The following is an 18,923-nucleotide window of genomic DNA, read 5'->3' on the forward strand; positions in this document are numbered from 1 at the left end:
TCAAACCAACCACGCTAGTGACTGATAATCTACCAGCAGATTTCCTGCAGGTATCTGCAGAGGCTATAGCCTATCCTGTATCTATACTCATAGATAGGTCACTATTAGAGTGCAAGGTACCTGCCTCATGGAAAACATCACATATTCCACTGCACAAAGGAGGTAACTCCTTAGAGCTCACCAACTATTATCCAGTCGTGATTCTATCACCCTTAGCCAAAATATTAGAAAAAGTTGTCCATACTCAACTTCCTAAAAAACAACCTACTTTCCAAATCACAGCATGGCTTTAGACCTTCCCATAGCACTGCCACAGTACTTACTGTCCTTTACCAATATAGTTAACCAACACAGAAACAATGGGCTATTTGTATCTTCTATATTCTTAGACTTATCAAAAGCCTTTGACATGGTTAACCACAGTATGCATTTTGAAACTCCATCGACCCTAAACACTAGCTCTTCTTCTATATCATGGTTCAACAGTTATTTATCAGGCCATCTTCAAGCAGTCCTATGCCAAGACCAATTGTCCTCCTGTTACCAGTATCCGTAGGAGTACCTCAAGGGTCCATCCTTGGTCCATTGCTGTTCTCTCTCTTCACCAACCAGATCTCTTCATCCTCTCTCTCTGCCTCAGTAGTACAATATGGTAAGGACACCATCCTTATATGTGCCACCTCCACCTTAAACGAACTTCAAACCCTGACCTAAAATAACTTTACTTTAGCTAAAACATGTTTCACTAACATCAAACTTATTTTTATTCCAAAAAAAAAAAAAAACTAATTCTTTTCAGCCCTGGTAGATCCTCCCCTCTAAACAATAACTTTACCATACGCTCCAAAGATAATACTCAAATCACTCCAACCACTCACATTAAACTGCTAGATATAGAAATTGACAGTAACCTAAAATTTGACATCCACATAACACAAGCCACCAAGAAAGTAAACAAAAAACTTGGGCTCCTCTATATGAACAAGCAGTATATCAATAAATATACCAAAGACACCATTGCAAGGACTCATCTCTTATCCATCCTTCTCTATGTCTCTGCTATCTTGACTAATCTCCGACAGTCCGAACTAAACAAAATGGAATCTTGTTATAACAAGCTTGCCAAGTTTGCTACTGAAGCATCATATAGGTTCCACCACTGTCTATCCCTTAACCAGCTAAATTGGCTTGAGTTGTCTCAACTATTGCTACTCAACCAGCTGGCAATACCACACAAGCTCTACCACCTTCCTCATAAAACCCCAGCACTCCAGCATCTAATTCAACCCCACACTACCACTAGAACCTTAAGATCTAGTAACCAGAACCTTCTAGAGGTCATCAAATATAAAAATGATGCTAGTAAATCTCTCTTTTTCCTGCACTATTGCTAGAATCTGGAATTCACTACCTAATCACATAACTTCTACTAACTCCACTAATCAATTAAAAAAACTCCTGAAAACTAGATTTCTTCCTGCTACTCCCCAGGTTAATCCATACCTATGAACTGTCACAAGGATTCTGCTAAGTGACACCAGTTTTTTACCCTGGAAAGTTTGTTAAACTGTTGATTGTTACTGTACAGAACTAATATCTATCTTCTATAATACTGGCATATATTATCTTTTTGCCTCAAACAAATTATCTCATGCAATTTAAGCACCATTACCAGCCTGTTTTTATCCTTCATAACATCTATGTGCAAACTGCAATTTCAATATTATCTTTAAAAAAATCAAGTGCTGTTTAAATATAATTTTTTTCTGTTTATTTAAGAATTTGTTAATCTCTGCTTCATTGTATACTTATATGTATGTTATACTTCTCATATGTATTGTATTGTACTTTGGTGCTTTTCTCCCTGGGCCTCCACTGAAAATGGACCTGTGTCCAGTCAGACTTTCCTGGTAAACAAATGTACAATAAAAATAAAAAAGTAATAAATAAATAACTTTTGCGTATCTTAACTGAGTCATGCATTCATGCCAAAATGGCAGGTGATGAAAGGATGCCTAGGGTTGAATTAAGACAATTTCAAAATGAGTGGGTGTACTTTGTGGAGCTATCACAATTAAACATCATGTTAGAAAATAACACGTTGCAAAGCATGTAGTATTGTTTTAGGTCCAGTAGTGTACCTTTTAAAATCATTGGAAAAAATATTACAAAGCTTAGAATTTATGGTAGTTTACTAGCTAAAACTCTCCTTTTACATCTAAGCTGAGAGAGACAGAAAAGTGTAGCCACTTACACAAATATCCTCAGTAATGCCATTTTGATGGTTAGAACATCAGAAAACAGAAATAACTGCATCTCTTGCACAACCTTCATTAAGGCTTTTATGGTTAGCAGAAAGCAAATCGCTCAAGCTCCAAAAATGATTAGACTTACAAATATTTTGAACAGGCCATAATATGACGTAAAACTAATGATACAGCATGAAAGAAAATCAGTGAACAAAGTACAGCTGTGTAAGTTGAACATACCATAACAGTAGATGTTCGAATGATTACTGCTGCAGGAGCCTTAACTATATGGGTAAGTGGACACTTATAGCTCTTTTTTTGGAATATAAATGTTAAGTTTGCCTTTAAATAAGAATGTTTTGAGCAGGAGGTTAAAGGGGGCTCTAAATACTGACTTTGTGAATAGAGCGGGTATAGTCACTGAAGAAGTTATTTGACTTTGCTACTAGAAGGGAGAGGACTAATGAAGAACAAAATGATTGGGAAAGATACAGAATGATGAATACTGCATTACAGAGGAAAAGCAGCTTTTATATAGGATTTTGTGCAGTAGGTTAAAGTGGTAGAGAATAATGTTTTAATGTGTAGGGCACTGTAGATAGCTAAAGACACCACTGTGATGAATGATGGGATAATGTTACACTATTGGCAGATATTGTGGCAACTTTGTGATATGCAGTTTAAAGATTAGAAAGACCTGAATTTGATTTGGTTGGCATGTAAAATATGACCCTTCAGAAATTTCAGTAATAGGTAGGCAGCAGCAGCACCATTGATGAGACATTCTGGGATGAATGCTCTCTATTGAATCTAAGACATTCTGGGATGAATGCTCTCTATTGAATAGTATTTTTCAGAAGCATGGGTACCTGACCAAGTTCATTGACGATCTAATGACTGGAGTAATGAGCAAGCAGGAAAGTAAACACTTATTCCACATTTTGGGAGGTACATCTTCAATTCTGAATCATGTCAGCTGTAACACCTCTGGTTCAACCTCCTCCCATACTGTTTGTACCAGTATCTATTATCCCCTTTTGGAGATTTGCTATTCTGAGGTGAAATATACTAGTGAGCTAAAAAAATCTTTTATTACCACTTTCTCCTGTGACGGGCTGCAAATCAAAAATATTCTTGAGAAAAAGTGGTGCCTCTTGATGAATGAGGGCAGCTTAAAGGAGTTGCCGGGGGACAGGCCAAATGTCGTTTTTAAAAGGAGAAAGAACCTCAAGGCAGTTTTTGAAACCAGGAGTCATGAAATACCTGTGAGCATGGGAATGAAAAAATGTGGTTGCTGCAGCTATTGCAAGCATGTTTGAGTTTGTGATGAATTATTCCTGAACGGATCCTTGGTTCAGATTATGAATCAATTTAACTGTAATTTAAAAAGGATTGTTTACTGTGCCTGTTGTAAACTTTGTTCCAGTTTTTACATAGGTAAGACTGAGTGCAAACTGAAGGACAGAATGTATGAACACATATAACATCAAGTCCAAGAAAGACACTAATGCCCCTTTTTAAGCATGTGCAAGTAAATCCAGGGCGTGCGTTTCCATTCTGTGTCGTAGAACAGGTATCAGGTGATGTAGGAGGTAGGCAAGGGACTCTTTTTCTTGAAAAATAGGAACTATATTTGCAGCTGCGATTGAATGCCGACAATATTCCTGGGATAAATGATCAGATTTTAATTTCTTGCCTATTAAAACTCAAGGCACTTCAAAGATAGGGTTTCTACCATCTAATTATTAGTGTGGTTTGGATTTGATGCATTACAAATGTTTTTTTATTTTATTTTAGTTTTTGTATTTTCAGTTTTATTTCATATTTTATATATTTTTTGTATATACAGAGTGTTTGATGGGAATATCTTTACATGTATTTTTATATATATTTACTTCATCTATTATTTTTATAATAATATAAAGTAGACAAAGGAAGAGGTTGGCAAATAAGTGGGATTGTCAGAGAGATGAAGAAAGTAGACAGGAGTATAAGGAGATGAAGTGCATGGCAAAGAGAGAGGTGGCAAAGGCTAAGGATAAGGCATATGAAGAGTTGTATGAAAGGTTGGACACTAAGGAGGGAGAAAAGGACCTATACCGATTGGCTAGACAGAGGGACCGAGCTAGGAAAGATGTGCAGCAGGGAATGGTGATAAAGGATAATGAGGGAAACATACTCACAAGTGAGGAGAGTGTGTTGAGGAGATGGAAAGAGTACTTTGAGGGGCTGATGAATCAAGAGAATGAGAGGGACAGAAGGTCGGATGATGTGTTGATAGTGAATCAGGAAGTGCAATGGATTAGCAAGGAGGAAGTAAAGATGGCTATAAAGAGGATGAAGAATTGAAAGGCTGTTGGTCCAGATGACATACCTGTGGAAGCATGGAGGTGTTTAGGTGAAATGGCAGTGGAGTTTTTAACCAGATTGTTTAATGAAATCTTGGAAAATGAGAGGATGACTGAGGAGTGGAGGAAAAGTGTTTTGGTACCAATTTTTAAGAATAAGGGTGATGTGCAGAGCTGTAGTAACTACAGAGGGATACAATTGATCAGTCACAGCATGAAGTTATGGGAAAGAGTAGTGGAAGCTTGGTTAAGAAGGGAGGTGATGATTAGTGATCAGCAGTCTGGTTTCATGCTTGGAAAGTGCACTACAGATGTGATGTTTGCTTTGAGAGTGTTGATGGAGAAATACAGAGAAGGTCAGAAGGAGTTGCATTGTGTCTTTGTGTACTTAGAGAAAGCATATGACAGGATGCCTAGAGAAGAGTTGTGGTATTGTATGAGGAAGTCGAGAGTGACAGAGAAGTATGTAAGAGTGGTATATGATATGTACGAGGGTCGTGTGACAGTGGTGAGGTCTGCAGTGTGAATGACTGATAAGTTTAAGGTGGAGGTGGGATTACATCAAGGATCAGCTCTGGGCCCTTTTTTATTTGCAATGGTGATGGACAGGTTGACAGACAAGATCAGACAGGAGGCTCCGTGGACTATGATGTTTGCAGATGCTATTGTGATCTGTAGTGAGAGTAGGGACCAGGTTGAGAAGACCCTAGAGAGGTGGAGATATGCTTTAGAGAGGAAAGGAATGAAGATCAGCAGAACTAAGACAGAATATATTTGTGTGAATGAGAGGGAGGATAGAGGAAGGGTGAGGATGCAGGGAGTAGAGCTGGCATAGGTGGACAAGTTTAAATACTTGGGATCAACAGTTCAGAGTAATGGTGAGTATGGAAGAGAGGTGAAGAAAAGAGTACAGGCAGGATGGAGTGGGTGAAGAAAAGGGACAGGAGTGATTTGTGACAGACGGGTACCAGTCAGAGTGAAAGGGAAGGTTTACAAGAGGATAGTGAGACCAGCTATGTTATATGGGTTGGAAACGGAAGGATTGACAAAAAGGCAGGCATCAGAGCTGGAAGTGGCAGACTTAAAGATGTTAAGATTTGCACTGGGTGTGATGAGAATGGACAGCATTAGGAATGAGCTTATTAGAGGGTCAGCTCAGGTTGGACGGTTTGGAGACAAAGCCAGACAGGCGAGATTGCATTGGTTTGGACATGTGCTGAGGAGGGATGCTGGGTATATTGGGAAAAGGATGCTAAGGATGGAGCTGCCAGGTAAGGGGAAAAGAGGAAGGCCTAAGATAAGGTTTATGGATGTCGTGAGATAGGACACGCAGGTGGTTGGTGTGATAGAGCAAGATGCAGAGGACAGGAAAAAATGGAAATAGATGATCTGCTGTGGCAACCCCTAATGGGAGCAGCCGAAAGAAAAAGAAGACTTCATCTATTATTTTTGTTCTAGTCCTTAAGGTTTAGTTTAAATTCATCTTAATGGCTTGTATTGCATTGTATGCATGTTCCATTTAATGGTATATCAAAGAATTTGGAGGCTTGTTTTTTTTCATGGTTACTGATTGGTGGAGGGTTATGACATGTGGTATTTAATTCCTGTTTTCTAAAAACTTTTTATCTGACCAAATTTCATATTTTCAAGGTAAACACACATCATTTTGGATTTTTACTGAAACTTAAACATCTTCTTCCTGCATTTTATTGTTTTAACATTAAACTTTGAATTGTGTGAGTTTGCCAGTTCCGAAGCTGTTCCGTTCATCTTCAGTTGCTGTTTTGTACTTTTGATAACTGTTAAGTATTTGGTTCGTGGGACAACTTGCATAATCATATGGAGAGAAAATTTTATTTGAGTAAGGGAGGCTCTGTCATTTAGTTCTTAACCTGAGGTAAACAATACACATTTGGTTTTAAGAGGTGTTGCTTAGAGGATTATAGGAATTATATTACTGCTGAAGAGAAGCAAAAATAGAAACATTTTGCACTAAAGTTCTGACATATATTTTGATGATCATATATCACAGTAATCATAAAAAGCTTTATTTGTGATGAAGAAAGGCATAAACTGTGAAAAAAAAAACCTGGTAAGTAACCACTGACCCTTGGGTGCCCATAAGGAATATACTGTCCTGACAAGACTGAATTCTGAGATTTGACATACTGTACTTGGTCTGTTACAGAGCTGGAGTACAGCCCAGTTTGGAGTAGGTGAGTGGTGGAGAACAGCAAGTAAAAGTTTTGTTTGTTTAAGAAACAGGGTGGTAGTTACTTCATTTACATGCTGTTTGTTGATAAATTTGTTTGTGAAGGTAAGTAAGGCAGCTTGCATTTCATGATGTGGACAAATGACAAGCTACTTGGGGAGCAAGAAGTGTCTATGGAAGCTTGTTGTAATGTTTTGATACCCTTTTAATTCAGTTTCACTGTTCTCTAAGATACCGTATAACAGCCTTAATGAAATCCACAAAAAACCCTTCCTTAACCTTCCTCACATCTGTCTCTTCCATCTTCTAGTCATGATAACTTAGAATACTTGTCTGAGAATACCTATGACTAACAAACCCAAACTAATTATCTGTTCAACCCTTCCTCAGCAAAGATGAAAAACATATTCCTTTCAATGTCTTCTTCAAGTTATAAACTACTAACATCATACTCCCAAGTCTGTAATATGCCAAGTCTGTAATATCTCAAGTCTGTAATATGCCAAGCCTGTAATATCTCAGGTCTGTAATATGCCAAGTCTGTAATATGCCAAGTCTGTAATATGCCAAGTCTGCAATATCTCAAGTCTGTAATATGCCAAGCATGTAATATCCCAGGTCTGTAATATGCCAAGTCTGGAATATGCCAAGCCTGCAATATCCCAAGCCTGTAATATCCCAAGTCTGTAATATGCTAAGCCTGTAATATGCCAAGCCTGTAATATCCCAAGTCTGTAATATCATAGCACCTTTCTAGACCTTCATATGTATAGGCACTCCCTGAACACTTCCAGTTTTCAAAAACTGTCACAGTATTGATAATTACATTAAATGTTCTGTTAAAGGATCACCCAGTCCTAAAATGATTTATCACCGTAAGGTATTAAATCATCCAGTGCTCCTTACTTATTCACCTTTAGTCATTTCTTCAGTTAAAAAGGACAGGTAGATGCCTGCTCTTCTTTTTACTGTATTTGCGATGAACAAAATGTGCTATTTCATAAGCACAGAACTCTGAAGCATGAGTCACAGATAATAGATCCTAGACTCAAATAATAATCTGTGTACATTTTCCTTTTGCTAATAGTTTTTGCTTCCTCTGTTGTGTCATTGAATGCCTACTACTATTTTATTTATTTATTTATTTACTTATGTCTGTTTACTGTGAAAGTCTGACTGGGATAAAACCCTTTTTCATTGTATTCTTCTGGGAAATGAATTATGTTGTTGGATGATCTTGAGTTGTGAGGACGTAAGGTAGTGGGGGAGGTCCAGCAAGTGAAAACCTCAAAGGGCTATGTAGTGATGGGTTTTTAGTGTGGTATTTGCTGCATATTTGGCTATTTTATTGTAACATGTATCGAGATTAATTTTAAGGGGAGTGGGGGGATGCATATAGAAGGGATGTAAGTATGTAGACAGTGGCTATGGACTTTCTTGCACACTCTGTGAGAAAACATTTCGCTCTGTATACTGATCCTAATTTCTACTGGGTCTTTTTGATGGCCTACAGCAGGTGTTGGTCATATTTAAGTTTGTCTTCAAGAAAGACTCCAAATAGATTCATTTGTGGCATGCATTCAATACTGAAGTTGTCGGATGTCAGGATGTGCTTCTGATCTATGAGACCTTTGGTTAAAGGGCATTAGTTTTGCCCTTTGGGGCTGAGGAGTAGGTTTGCATTGAAGATCCAGGACTCTATGGAAAGGAAAGCCTGTTGACTGATATCTTGTAGGGTATGTAGTGATTGTGCAGAGCAGATGAGTGCTGCATCATCTGCATATTGAATAAGGGTTGCTTGATGAAAAGCAGTCTGGAGTTTGTTGATAAATATGTTAAAAAGGAAAGGTCCAAGTGCTGAATCTTGGGGAACCTTGACTGTAACTAGTAGCAAAGCTCAGCAGTCTTGCTTCTACTTAACTGCTTGTTACCTATTTGACATACAACTTTGGAACCAGGTTAGAGCTGATTTGTTTATACCAATAGATGCTAGTTCATGTAATAGTTTCTGATGTGATACCATGTCAAAGGCTTTTGACAGGTGAAAAAATACATGAGGCTAGGTCCCCATTGTTTCTGTGTTGATTTATGGTGTTGGTAAAATAGAAAAGGGTGGTTGTGGTTGATAATTTGGATGAAAAATATGTTATGTGGGAGAAAGTAAGCTATGGTCATTGAAGAATTTGATTTTGGATAGGGGTGACAGGATCACTATAGGTCTGTAATTAGTCAGGTTTGTTTTGTTGCCATTGTGTTGGGATATAGTTTTTTCATATGGATTTGTTGATTACAATGGAGATAAGGATGATATGCATGTGGTTGTACTTTTTAGGTATTTTGCTGGTAGGCCATCAGCTGCCTGGGTTGTTGACTTTAATTTTAGTAAATATTTTTTTATTGCTGCAGTAAGGATAGGTGTGGGCATAAATTGCTGTGCAGTATTATCGGTTTATAGGAAGGTGGATGGAAGATTGGAGTTTTGTTTACTGATTGCTAGGATTGAGTTAATGAAGTGGTTGTTAAAATGAGTAGGCATGCTGACTGAGATCTTATTGATTGTTAGGAAGTGAGTGGAGGTTTGGCCTGAGTGCAATAGTTTTTAATGGATGACCAGAAGAGAGAGGAATTATTTTAATGTGAGTTTTGGGGGGTTAGATACATATGATTTTTATTTTTGTCATTGGTTATTTACTGCTTTTATAGATTTCATAAGATTCTATTCTTTCCAGGCATGATCTCCCTTAGTCATTATCTCATTGGTTTTGTGTGTTAACCGTGGGGCTGGGTATGATCCGATTCACTTGATCCCGAGTGATCTAATATCTAGTGAAAAAAGTTCATAACATATGGTCATCAGTTCTCCTGTGAGTCCTAAAACAAATGTACACACACACACACACACACACACACACACACACACACACACACACACACACACACACACACACACACACACACACACACACACACACTGCTTATCTATGGGTGTAATATGATCAGGGTCAGTTGTTGCTCTGCAGTCCTTTTATTTGCCCTGATTACATTCTCTCCTTAGGAATTATCATAATATCAGAGGTTATTTGGCATAAAGGTTAACATATTCACCTCCATTGCACAAGCTACAAGGTTTGATCCTGATCTCTTGCCGATACCTGTTTGAAGTTTACATGTTCTCCCTGGGTCTCTGTGGGTTTCCTCTGAAAAACATGGTGAGTGTTTCCACCTCACTCACCCTAACATGGAGCTGTGAGCAACAGCACAGACTCTAGATGGTGACCAATTGGGGAACAGCTGTATAGACCAATCGCTTTGGTCATCAACTGAATGTACAGTATCCTCAAGAAAGAAGAACATGAATCACAGACTGAGCGCCATGTCAGGGCTGGCCACTTGAGGGTGTAAAATTTAGCTCTAATTGATTCTGTCATGTTGACTAATGTCGCCAGTGATAAGTAGGTTGAAGATCCAGCCTACTCTGACCTATGCCAGAGACCCATGCTAGCCCATACCTATTGGCCAGGGTGGGTGACCAGCAGCCCTGGCTTAATAAGCTGCCAGACATCCGGTGTCCAGTTTCCCAGGTTACCTGGGATAGCTCTATCAAGAAAGTACAGTTGTGTAAAATCTTACCATAACAGCAGATGCCCTTGCTTTCACTGCTGCAGTATTCATTACAAATGAGATTCCCTGCCATGAAGCCCGCAGTCCAGCCAGTTTGTCAAAGTATACCATTGCTTTAAGGTATGCTGAGATGCTGAGTCTCACCTACACACTCCTTGTGTAGCATAGGGCATAAAGGTCACATTCAGGTGTACCATTCCCAGAACTAATTATCCCAGTAGGACCAGTAGTCCAAGGAAAACCAAGGAGAACCTGCACATCCAGGAATCAAAAAAAAAAAAACTAGGGGCATGGAATGAATGAATACTGCAGCAATGAAGGTGAGGACGTCTACTGTTATGCTAAGATTTTACACAACTGTACTATGTCCTTACATTCACAGCTGCAGTATTCATTACAAATAGGAGAGGCCAAAGCTCAAGTAGAAACTTGGGAAGAGGAAGCAGCAGCAGAGCCCTCTAAGAAGCCATGAAGAATGGCATCAGAAAAAACAGCCCTAGCTATGGAGATCCCATTCAACTGGTAATGTTTGGTAAAGGTATGCAGAGAAGTCCAGGTAGCAGCTTCAAGAACAGAACTAGCTTCTAAGCATTGGAAAAAAGCACCAGAAGCCACAGCTCTAGTAGAATGAGCCTTTGCAGAAAAAGGAAGGGTCTTGCCATGAAAAGTGTAACAAAAGGAAATAGCCTTTGAAATCCAAGTGGACATAGTTTGCTTGAAAACAGCCAAAGCTAAATACCTAGGATTAAAGGAAACAAATAATTGCTCAGATTTTCTGATAGCTTTAGTTTTATCCAAATAAAATCTGAGCTGTCTATGCACATCTAAGATATGCAGCACCCTCTCACGGTCAGACTGAGGAGAGGGTAAAAATGTAGGCAAATTAATAGACTGATTAAGTGATAACTCATTAACCACCTTGGAAATGAAAGAAGGCATAGCATGCAAGGACACCCTGTCCTCATGAAATATCAAAAAAGGTGGACAAGCCATAAGGGCTTGCAACTCAAACACCCATTTAGCAGAAGTAATAGTTAGCAAAATAACTGTCTTCCAAGAACAATGTTGCAAGGAAGCTGAAACAGCAGGCTCAAAAGGAGCCTGAGTCAATTTTTCCAGAATAAAATTAAGATCCCAGGGAGGAGGAACAGGCTTCCTGTGAGACTGAATATTAAGGACACCTTTAAGAAATTGCTTAGCCTCAAATCTAGAAGCTAATGGGGGAGTTAAAGGCAGACAAGCAGAAAGAGCTGATATGTGGGCCTTAATAGAAGAATAGGCCAAACCAGCATTGAAAAACTCACATAAATAAGAGAAAAACAAAGTAAGATCCACAGAAAGTGGACCCATGGCATGAGAAAGACACAAAATAGAAAACTTCTTCCATTTAGACAAGTAGAATTAGGTTTTCTGGCCTCCTGCAGGACCTGCAGCACATCCTCAGAAAAAAAGTGTCTATGTGGGATCAAAACCCTATCACCCACAGTGTCAATTGAAGCGTAGATGGGGGGGATGGATGAGAGACCCCTTGCCTTGTGTGAGGAGATCCAACCTGTGAGGTAACTTGCGATGATTGCCCTTGGCTAGATACAGAAGCAGAGGGATCTAGTGCTGTCGCAGCCAAAAGGGAGTCAGCAACAAGATTTTGGGAACATCCTGTTGAATCTTGAATGGGACTCTCTGAATGAGAGAAAGGGGAGATAATGCCTAAAGAAACATCCCCTTCCAAGAAAATGAGAGGGCATCCACCTTCCATACCAGAGGACTTAGGACTATGGCACAAAACAGAGGAAGATGTCTGTTCAGAGTGGAGGCAAAGAGATCTACTTGAGGAGTACCCCACTGGTGAAAAATGTCCAGAAACACAACCCTGTGAAGCATCCGTTTGTGGGATTGAGTGAAGGACCTGCTCAGATTATCTGCCACAGCATTCTGATCTGAAGAAATATAAACTGCCTGAAGAGTCACTTGATATTGGACAGCCAGATCCCATACCAGAAGTGCCAGCTGGCAAAGACAGTAAGATCCCGTACCCCCTGTGTGTTGATATACCACATGGCTATGGTATTGTCTGTGAATACCTTGAGAGGCCCCTGAGAGAAGAGAGGATGAAAGGCCTTTGATGTTGATATACTCCTTCTGCTGACAAAGTGACCACACTCCTGAACCCTCGGGAGTGAAACGTTGCTCCCCTTCCCACATCTGAAGTGCCTGTGAACAGCTCCTGAGAGAGAAGAAGAGGTTGAAAAGGGAGACCTGGATTCAGAGACAATTGATGACTTCACCACAGAAGTTCTTTCTTGAGACACGGGAGAAGAGGAACAGGAAAGTCTAAAGGATGTGCATGCTGAAGCCACACTGACTTCAGAAATCACTGGAACTTCCTCATGTGGAGTTTGAACAGAGGTAGCATCAGAATGGTGGGAACCCTGAACCCCAGAGCTCTCAGGAACCCCCTGGCTGTAATGGAGGCCAGGAGCAGAATAGTTTGAAAGAAAGAAATGAGAGTTAATGCCTTTGGAGTAGGCAGAGATGTCAGCACTTGCACAATTTGAATCCTGCAACCCAGAAGACATGATACTGAGAAGGAGTCAGGGAAGACTTATGAAGTTTATTGTGAATCCCAGACTCTGAAGAAGAGAAATGGTAAAATGAAGATTTTGCAAAAGGACATTTGGAGAAGATGTCTGAATCAGCAGGTCATCCAAATAAGGAAAGATTTGGATCCCTTGAAGCCTGCAAAAGGCAATCACAGGAGGGAGGCATTTGGTGAATACCCTTGGAGCAGTAGGAAAGGCCAAAGGGCAAAGAACAGAACTGAAAATATCAGGAAGCAACAGAGAAACACAAAAATCTCCTAAAGAGAGGATGGATTTGAATATAGAGATAAGCATCCTTGAGGTCCACAGACACCAGAAAGGCCTGAGGGAGCAGAGAGGAAAAAGGGACTGAAGGGACAACAACTGAAAGGCAGGCACCTTCAGAAAACTGTTTAGATGGGGAAGGTCTAGAATAGGTCTTCAAGTACCTTCTTTTCTGGGCACTAGAAACATTCTTGAATAAAACCTTTTCCCACATTGGGATACAGGCACCTCTTGTATAGTACCCTGAGACAAGAAATCTCGAAGAACCTCTGAGAAAAAAGGAAGTTGTTCCCAAGGAGGCTGAGGAATGCCCAAAAAGGAGGGTGGGAAATCCAGACCATGAAGTACCCCTGCCGAATGATTGACAGAATCCAAGAATCCTGGGTGATTTAGAGTCAAACAGGAAGAGAAAGAGAAAGTCAAAGAGAAAGAGGAATGTGGCTGCGAATAGGTGGATAGACAGACAGCACCTGGTTTGTCAGGAAAGGAAGGCTTAAAAATCCTTGCAGTCTGAGTGGCCTTAGCAGGAGGAGTCCGTTTACTACCCTTTTTACCTTTGGAAGGGGAGAAATTGCCTGTGAACAAGGGCTGGCTTAGTAGGGTAGTTTCACTGAAATTAAGGCACAGGAGAAACAAAGACTTGCTTAAGCTGCTGTAAAGCCTTCCCCTTGTCCTGAAGAGACTTAAACAAACCAGCAGCCACTTCACCAAGAAAAAGTTTATTATCCAGGGGAGCAACAATCAACTTAGCCTTAATAACATCGGGCAAAGGTTGAAGCCTAAGCAAAGAATATCTCCTCAGAACTGAACCAAAAACAGGAGCCCTAGAAGAGGCATCTGCTGCATCATAACTACATTTGATAGAATGATGAACTACCTGAGAGGAAGTCCCAAGCAAGGAAATAGCATAAGATTTACTCTCAGATCAGAAAGAAGCTAACAAGCCTGAGAGAGAAGAAGGGCCAACACATACCTAGAGATATGGGTTAATTAATAGCCCTAAAAGCTATGGTAGCCAAAGTATAAACCTTCTTACCCAGCCTATCCATGGTTCTACTGCCTTGTCAGAAGGCAGGAGGCAGTAACTTGGATGAAGGAAGCAATTGAGAAAGTTTATCAGAGGCTACCAACACCACAGAGGGGTCAGCAGCAGGACATTTAAACAAAAAGGAACAATCCTCAGGCACCCTATAAAACTTGTCAGACTTCTTGGGAGCAGGGGGTAGAGAATCCGGTGCTTTAGAGGCATTGGAAAAAACATCCAGTAAAGTATCCATATCAGGAGGAATGGCAGCCAGTTTAGGAGATTCCATATACAGCAACTTGTACCTCTTTTAACTATACTAATATTTTGGTATGACTGTAGGATGGGGAAAGGAACCCCCCCCCCATCACTGATCTCTCTAGGAGAACCATTTTTAATTTTGCCAAACTGATCAAACTTTTGATACACACAAATATCATACAGCAAGCTAGACTTTTTCCATTAATAAACAGTGTTTTCAGGAATTCAGGAATGCCAGGACAGAAATGAATACCATTACTGTACTAATGATCAGTTGTCACTTCCCAATCATGTCCCTAACTCATTTGATCGAATTTCATTTGGTAGAACATGAAATATAGCCCCTGCGCTACTGTAGTACAACACTGGAGTGAGAATATTAAGTAAAGGGGTGTTGGGGGCACAGCAAATAGTTTTTACTGAATATATATATATATATATATATATATATATATATATATATATATATATATATTAATATATTTTTAATGGATACATCTTCATATAACAGTGAATACATTACAAGGTGTAGTGTGCCCCCACACCCCCCTTACTTAATATTCTCACTTAAATGAAATTCAACTAAATGAAATTAGACCAAATAAAGTAGACCCCCCCAACACCTTGCATCCGCGGCATCTGCTCACTTCACCCCACACTAGCTACATAACTCTGACTAAGGGTAAGGAAGCTGAGAGCAAACCCCCTTTGCCACTGCATGCTGTCAGCATCCTTACAATCCCGCTAGTTCATTTCCACTCACCCATATTTTCTGCTAGTCTTAAAAATACCTCTTTACAACTGTACCTGTTATCTTTTTCCTTCTGCTGAATTTCATTTTCCCTTCAGATCACACCTCTGTACATAACACTCATTATACTATCCTTCCCTGTGCCTTTGTCCTCATGTTCTTCCTTCTGTTCTGTATCTCATGCACCATTTATTCTATTTCCATTCCTATCTTGTAAAGATTGCTCACATCATATCTCTGTAAGGCACTTTAGTTGATGGTAGCACAGTATGTTACTTCTGTACTGGTAGATGTATTATTCTAGTACTTAATCAGTTGTTATGTAGTTCATAGGTTTACAGATGTGTACTAGGCTAATGGGCCTGGAGCCTTTACAAGCCTATCCCATATAAGTGCCCTGGCATCGTGCCACTGGATGCTGGTTTCCAGTGCCACTATCAAGCAGAGCTACTGGAGTGATCCCTGGGGTGAACTTTGTATTACTGATCCACTCATAAAAATTTCTCTTAAAGAGTTTCAGTGAGGTGCTCTGCTTGACATGTATGGGAAGCCTGTTTCATAGCATGGGCAGTGTCTGGCTTATGAATCTGTCCCTCCAGCATGTTTTGTTGATTGTGGTAATGAGGTTGAGCTCTCTGGAGCATGTGGTGTGGAGGAATTGGGATTTCTTTAGATGTAGCATTTCTAACAGAGCTGGGTCAGACATGGCTTTGTAAGTCAAGCAGAGGCCATCTCTAAGTAGGTGATATGAGACAGAGAATAGCTGGAGTCTTTTGAGTCTGTCCATGTAGGACATGTGTTTAATGCCTATGATCCTCTTCGTGAGGTACTTCTGTGGCCTCTCCAGCTGTTGCAGGTGTCTAGTGAGGTACATGCCAAATGGGGCATTATACTCAATGATTGGTCTACTAGTTACACATCTAAGTATATATCTCATGAAATGAGTTCATACAATTCTAGCTGTAATGGATAACAGCTATTTCATTAGGTGTTTTAAATGCATTCATGGTTCCCATATAAGGAATATCAACTGCACATTTATGAAATGCATAGCAGTATTAGCTCAGAAATTAACAGACCTATGATATGTTTCCCCTACAGAGCCCAAAACATAACAAACACAGTATACCAGCAATCTGCAACCCTAAATGACTGAAAATGACTGAAAAAAAGAGAAAAACCTTAACACAAGCAAAAAAAAAAATCCTAAAATAACTTTATTTCCAAGCACATACACCCCAGAACCTATCATTAGATAACTCCAAGATTACACTGAGCCACAAAATGATCAAACTGCACTTTAAGATGCATAATTCCATTCTACCCTTTCTCCGAGGAACAACAGTCCTATAGAAAGAAAATGGAAAAATACATTCAAAATCAAGATGATAATCAAGCAATAAAATCACCAGAACAAAGCAAATAGTTGAAAATGGCATTATGTTACAGATAACTAAACTCTACTTGCATCAAGACAAAAAGTACTGTGCATTACAACTTGGTAAAGATCTTTAGTAATAAATAATACATCTGTAACAGAGAAGTTCTGTATATAAATGCACATTTCAAAACATGAAAAGTTATAGCAGACTGCATTTTTTGTACAAATCAACATATAACTTGCCATAAGTGTTATTTAGAATGTTGCTTAGCTGTTTAGATTACAAGTTTTATTTTATATTTTTTTTATACTTAACATTTGTTTACCGGGAAAGTCCAACTTGGATCAAAGCCAATTTTCAGCAGAGGTCTGGGGAGAAATGCTCCAGCTTCATCTCTTTGTAACATGGGAAGAAACTGGAGCATCCGGAGAAAACTGACACAAACAGAGAGGAGTACATGCAGACTCCACACAGAAGGCACTCCAGCCAAGAATCAAACCAGAGAGCCTCTTGCTGTGAGGCAACAACACTACCGTTGCACCACTGTGGCATCCAAATAAAATGGATTACATAAAATAAATTACTTGCTTTGATAACAGTTTACTGAAGGCTGATAACTATCTTGATATATAAAATGAGTACTTACAGGATCTCCTCGTATGCCAGTTTCTCCACGTTCCCCGAGTTCACCTCTAGTACCTCTTTGACCCTAGACATATACACAAAAGTTTAGAAGGAGATGTTGTACATGTATTCTAAATATAATGATTTTATGATTAATAGTTTGGCAAGTTTTACTATAAAAATGTTGAAATTAACAAAAAAAAATTCTAATCATTTTGTCAAATATCCTTGTTAAATTTGGTAATATTGCTTTAACAGAATGTTGGCAATCATCACCATAATGTCCGTATTCAAAATTATTCAAATATGAGGATGTGACATCAAACCCTCAGGCTGTTGTGGTGAAGGTACTGTGGAAATTTTAAGTATAAAGCACATGTTTTTAGTTTTGCAGGAGGACAACCCCCCCGCAACCCCCATGTCGGGGGAGCACCCCTGCAGTATATGCATTCCAATTCTGAAATCTCACTACAATAAGGAAAAGGATACATTTCCTGACCCCCCACCCCCGTAGTGCAATCTTCAGTAGAATGTCAGTCTGATATTAGTGACTGTACACTACCTTTTGCTAATGTGGACTCAAACATTTTCAGATCAGCATCAAGGAAGCTGGGAAACATACATTCGGCCATCCAGTTTCTCATATGTGCCGTTCCACATTTTGCTATTAAACTATTTGGCACATCTATTTCAGGCTGTTTAATGCTCTCAAGCTTTCACTGGATATGTAGGCATTTCCACTGCTGTCCCTTTTTAGACATCAATGTGATGTAAATAGCAAGCACATTTTCCCATTTCTGAGCTTCTATATGTATTTTTTTTTCATTTAGTTTTTCTAGAGCAGCACCACATTTCTTCCTTTTCCTGTTTACAGCATACCTGTAGAATCATTTTCCTTGTTCTGATGCTATCTGTCATTGTAATCTCCTTATATAGCTCCTATACCTCTCTGGTAACCATGTTATAACTCCCGAGTCCTCTTCCATTCCTCGCCTTCCTTTGTGTCATCATCTGACAGACGGCTTCCTACTTAGACCTTGCTACTATCATTGCTTCCTAGTAAAGATGGATAACCTCTCCATTTTTACTGTCCTCCTTCATTTGAAAGTCATTGCCTCTCTTACTATAATACTAACTTTGCCCCATAGTTTGTTGTCTGTCACTTCTTTCTCACTTCAACCAGTGCATCATCTGAAGCCTCAGTGAGGCCAGTGAAGGCCATCCATTTGTAACTCTATACATCTTTTTATCTGTCTGGCCCAGTGTATCATCTCATGAAATGGTTATCCATACAGATGAGCTTTTACTTGCATCTACTGTCTGTCTTATACCATATATATATATATATATAAACTTTTTTGGTCAAATTAGAGTCTAGAATTATTATTTCTTTGCTCAGATGTCTCAGATTTTCTTAAAGACCTTCAGTGCATTATCTAGTGACATGGTCCTTATATACTTACTCTCTGATGTGAAAACAGGAAAAAAAATAGTTTGCTGAATGAACATATCACTAAGAATCTCTCCAAACTGTTCTAGTTAACTGCCTCTTGGTTAAGTAAGAAATCATTCCAAAACATGCTTCTA

The 18,923-nt window shown here is 39.4% G+C and overlaps 1 protein-coding gene across 1 annotated transcript in view; it reads right to left on the reverse strand.

The window, feature by feature from the left end:
• Nucleotides 1-18,923, reverse strand: part of LOC122796879 (collagen alpha-6(VI) chain-like) — a 1,248,728-nt gene that overhangs the window by 561,695 nt on the left and 668,110 nt on the right. Inside the window, exon 20 of the mRNA XM_044065630.1 lies at nucleotides 17,359-17,421. Coding sequence (XP_043921565.1) covers nucleotides 17,359-17,421 — 63 coding nt within the window. The remainder of the gene's footprint in view (nucleotides 1-17,358; nucleotides 17,422-18,923) is intronic.

The sequence above is a fragment of the Protopterus annectens genome, chromosome 3.part0 (assembly GCF_019279795.1).
Source record: "Protopterus annectens isolate FY-2018-M chromosome 3.part0, PAN1.0, whole genome shotgun sequence".
NCBI classification, from domain to species: domain Eukaryota; kingdom Metazoa; phylum Chordata; order Ceratodontiformes; family Protopteridae; genus Protopterus; species Protopterus annectens.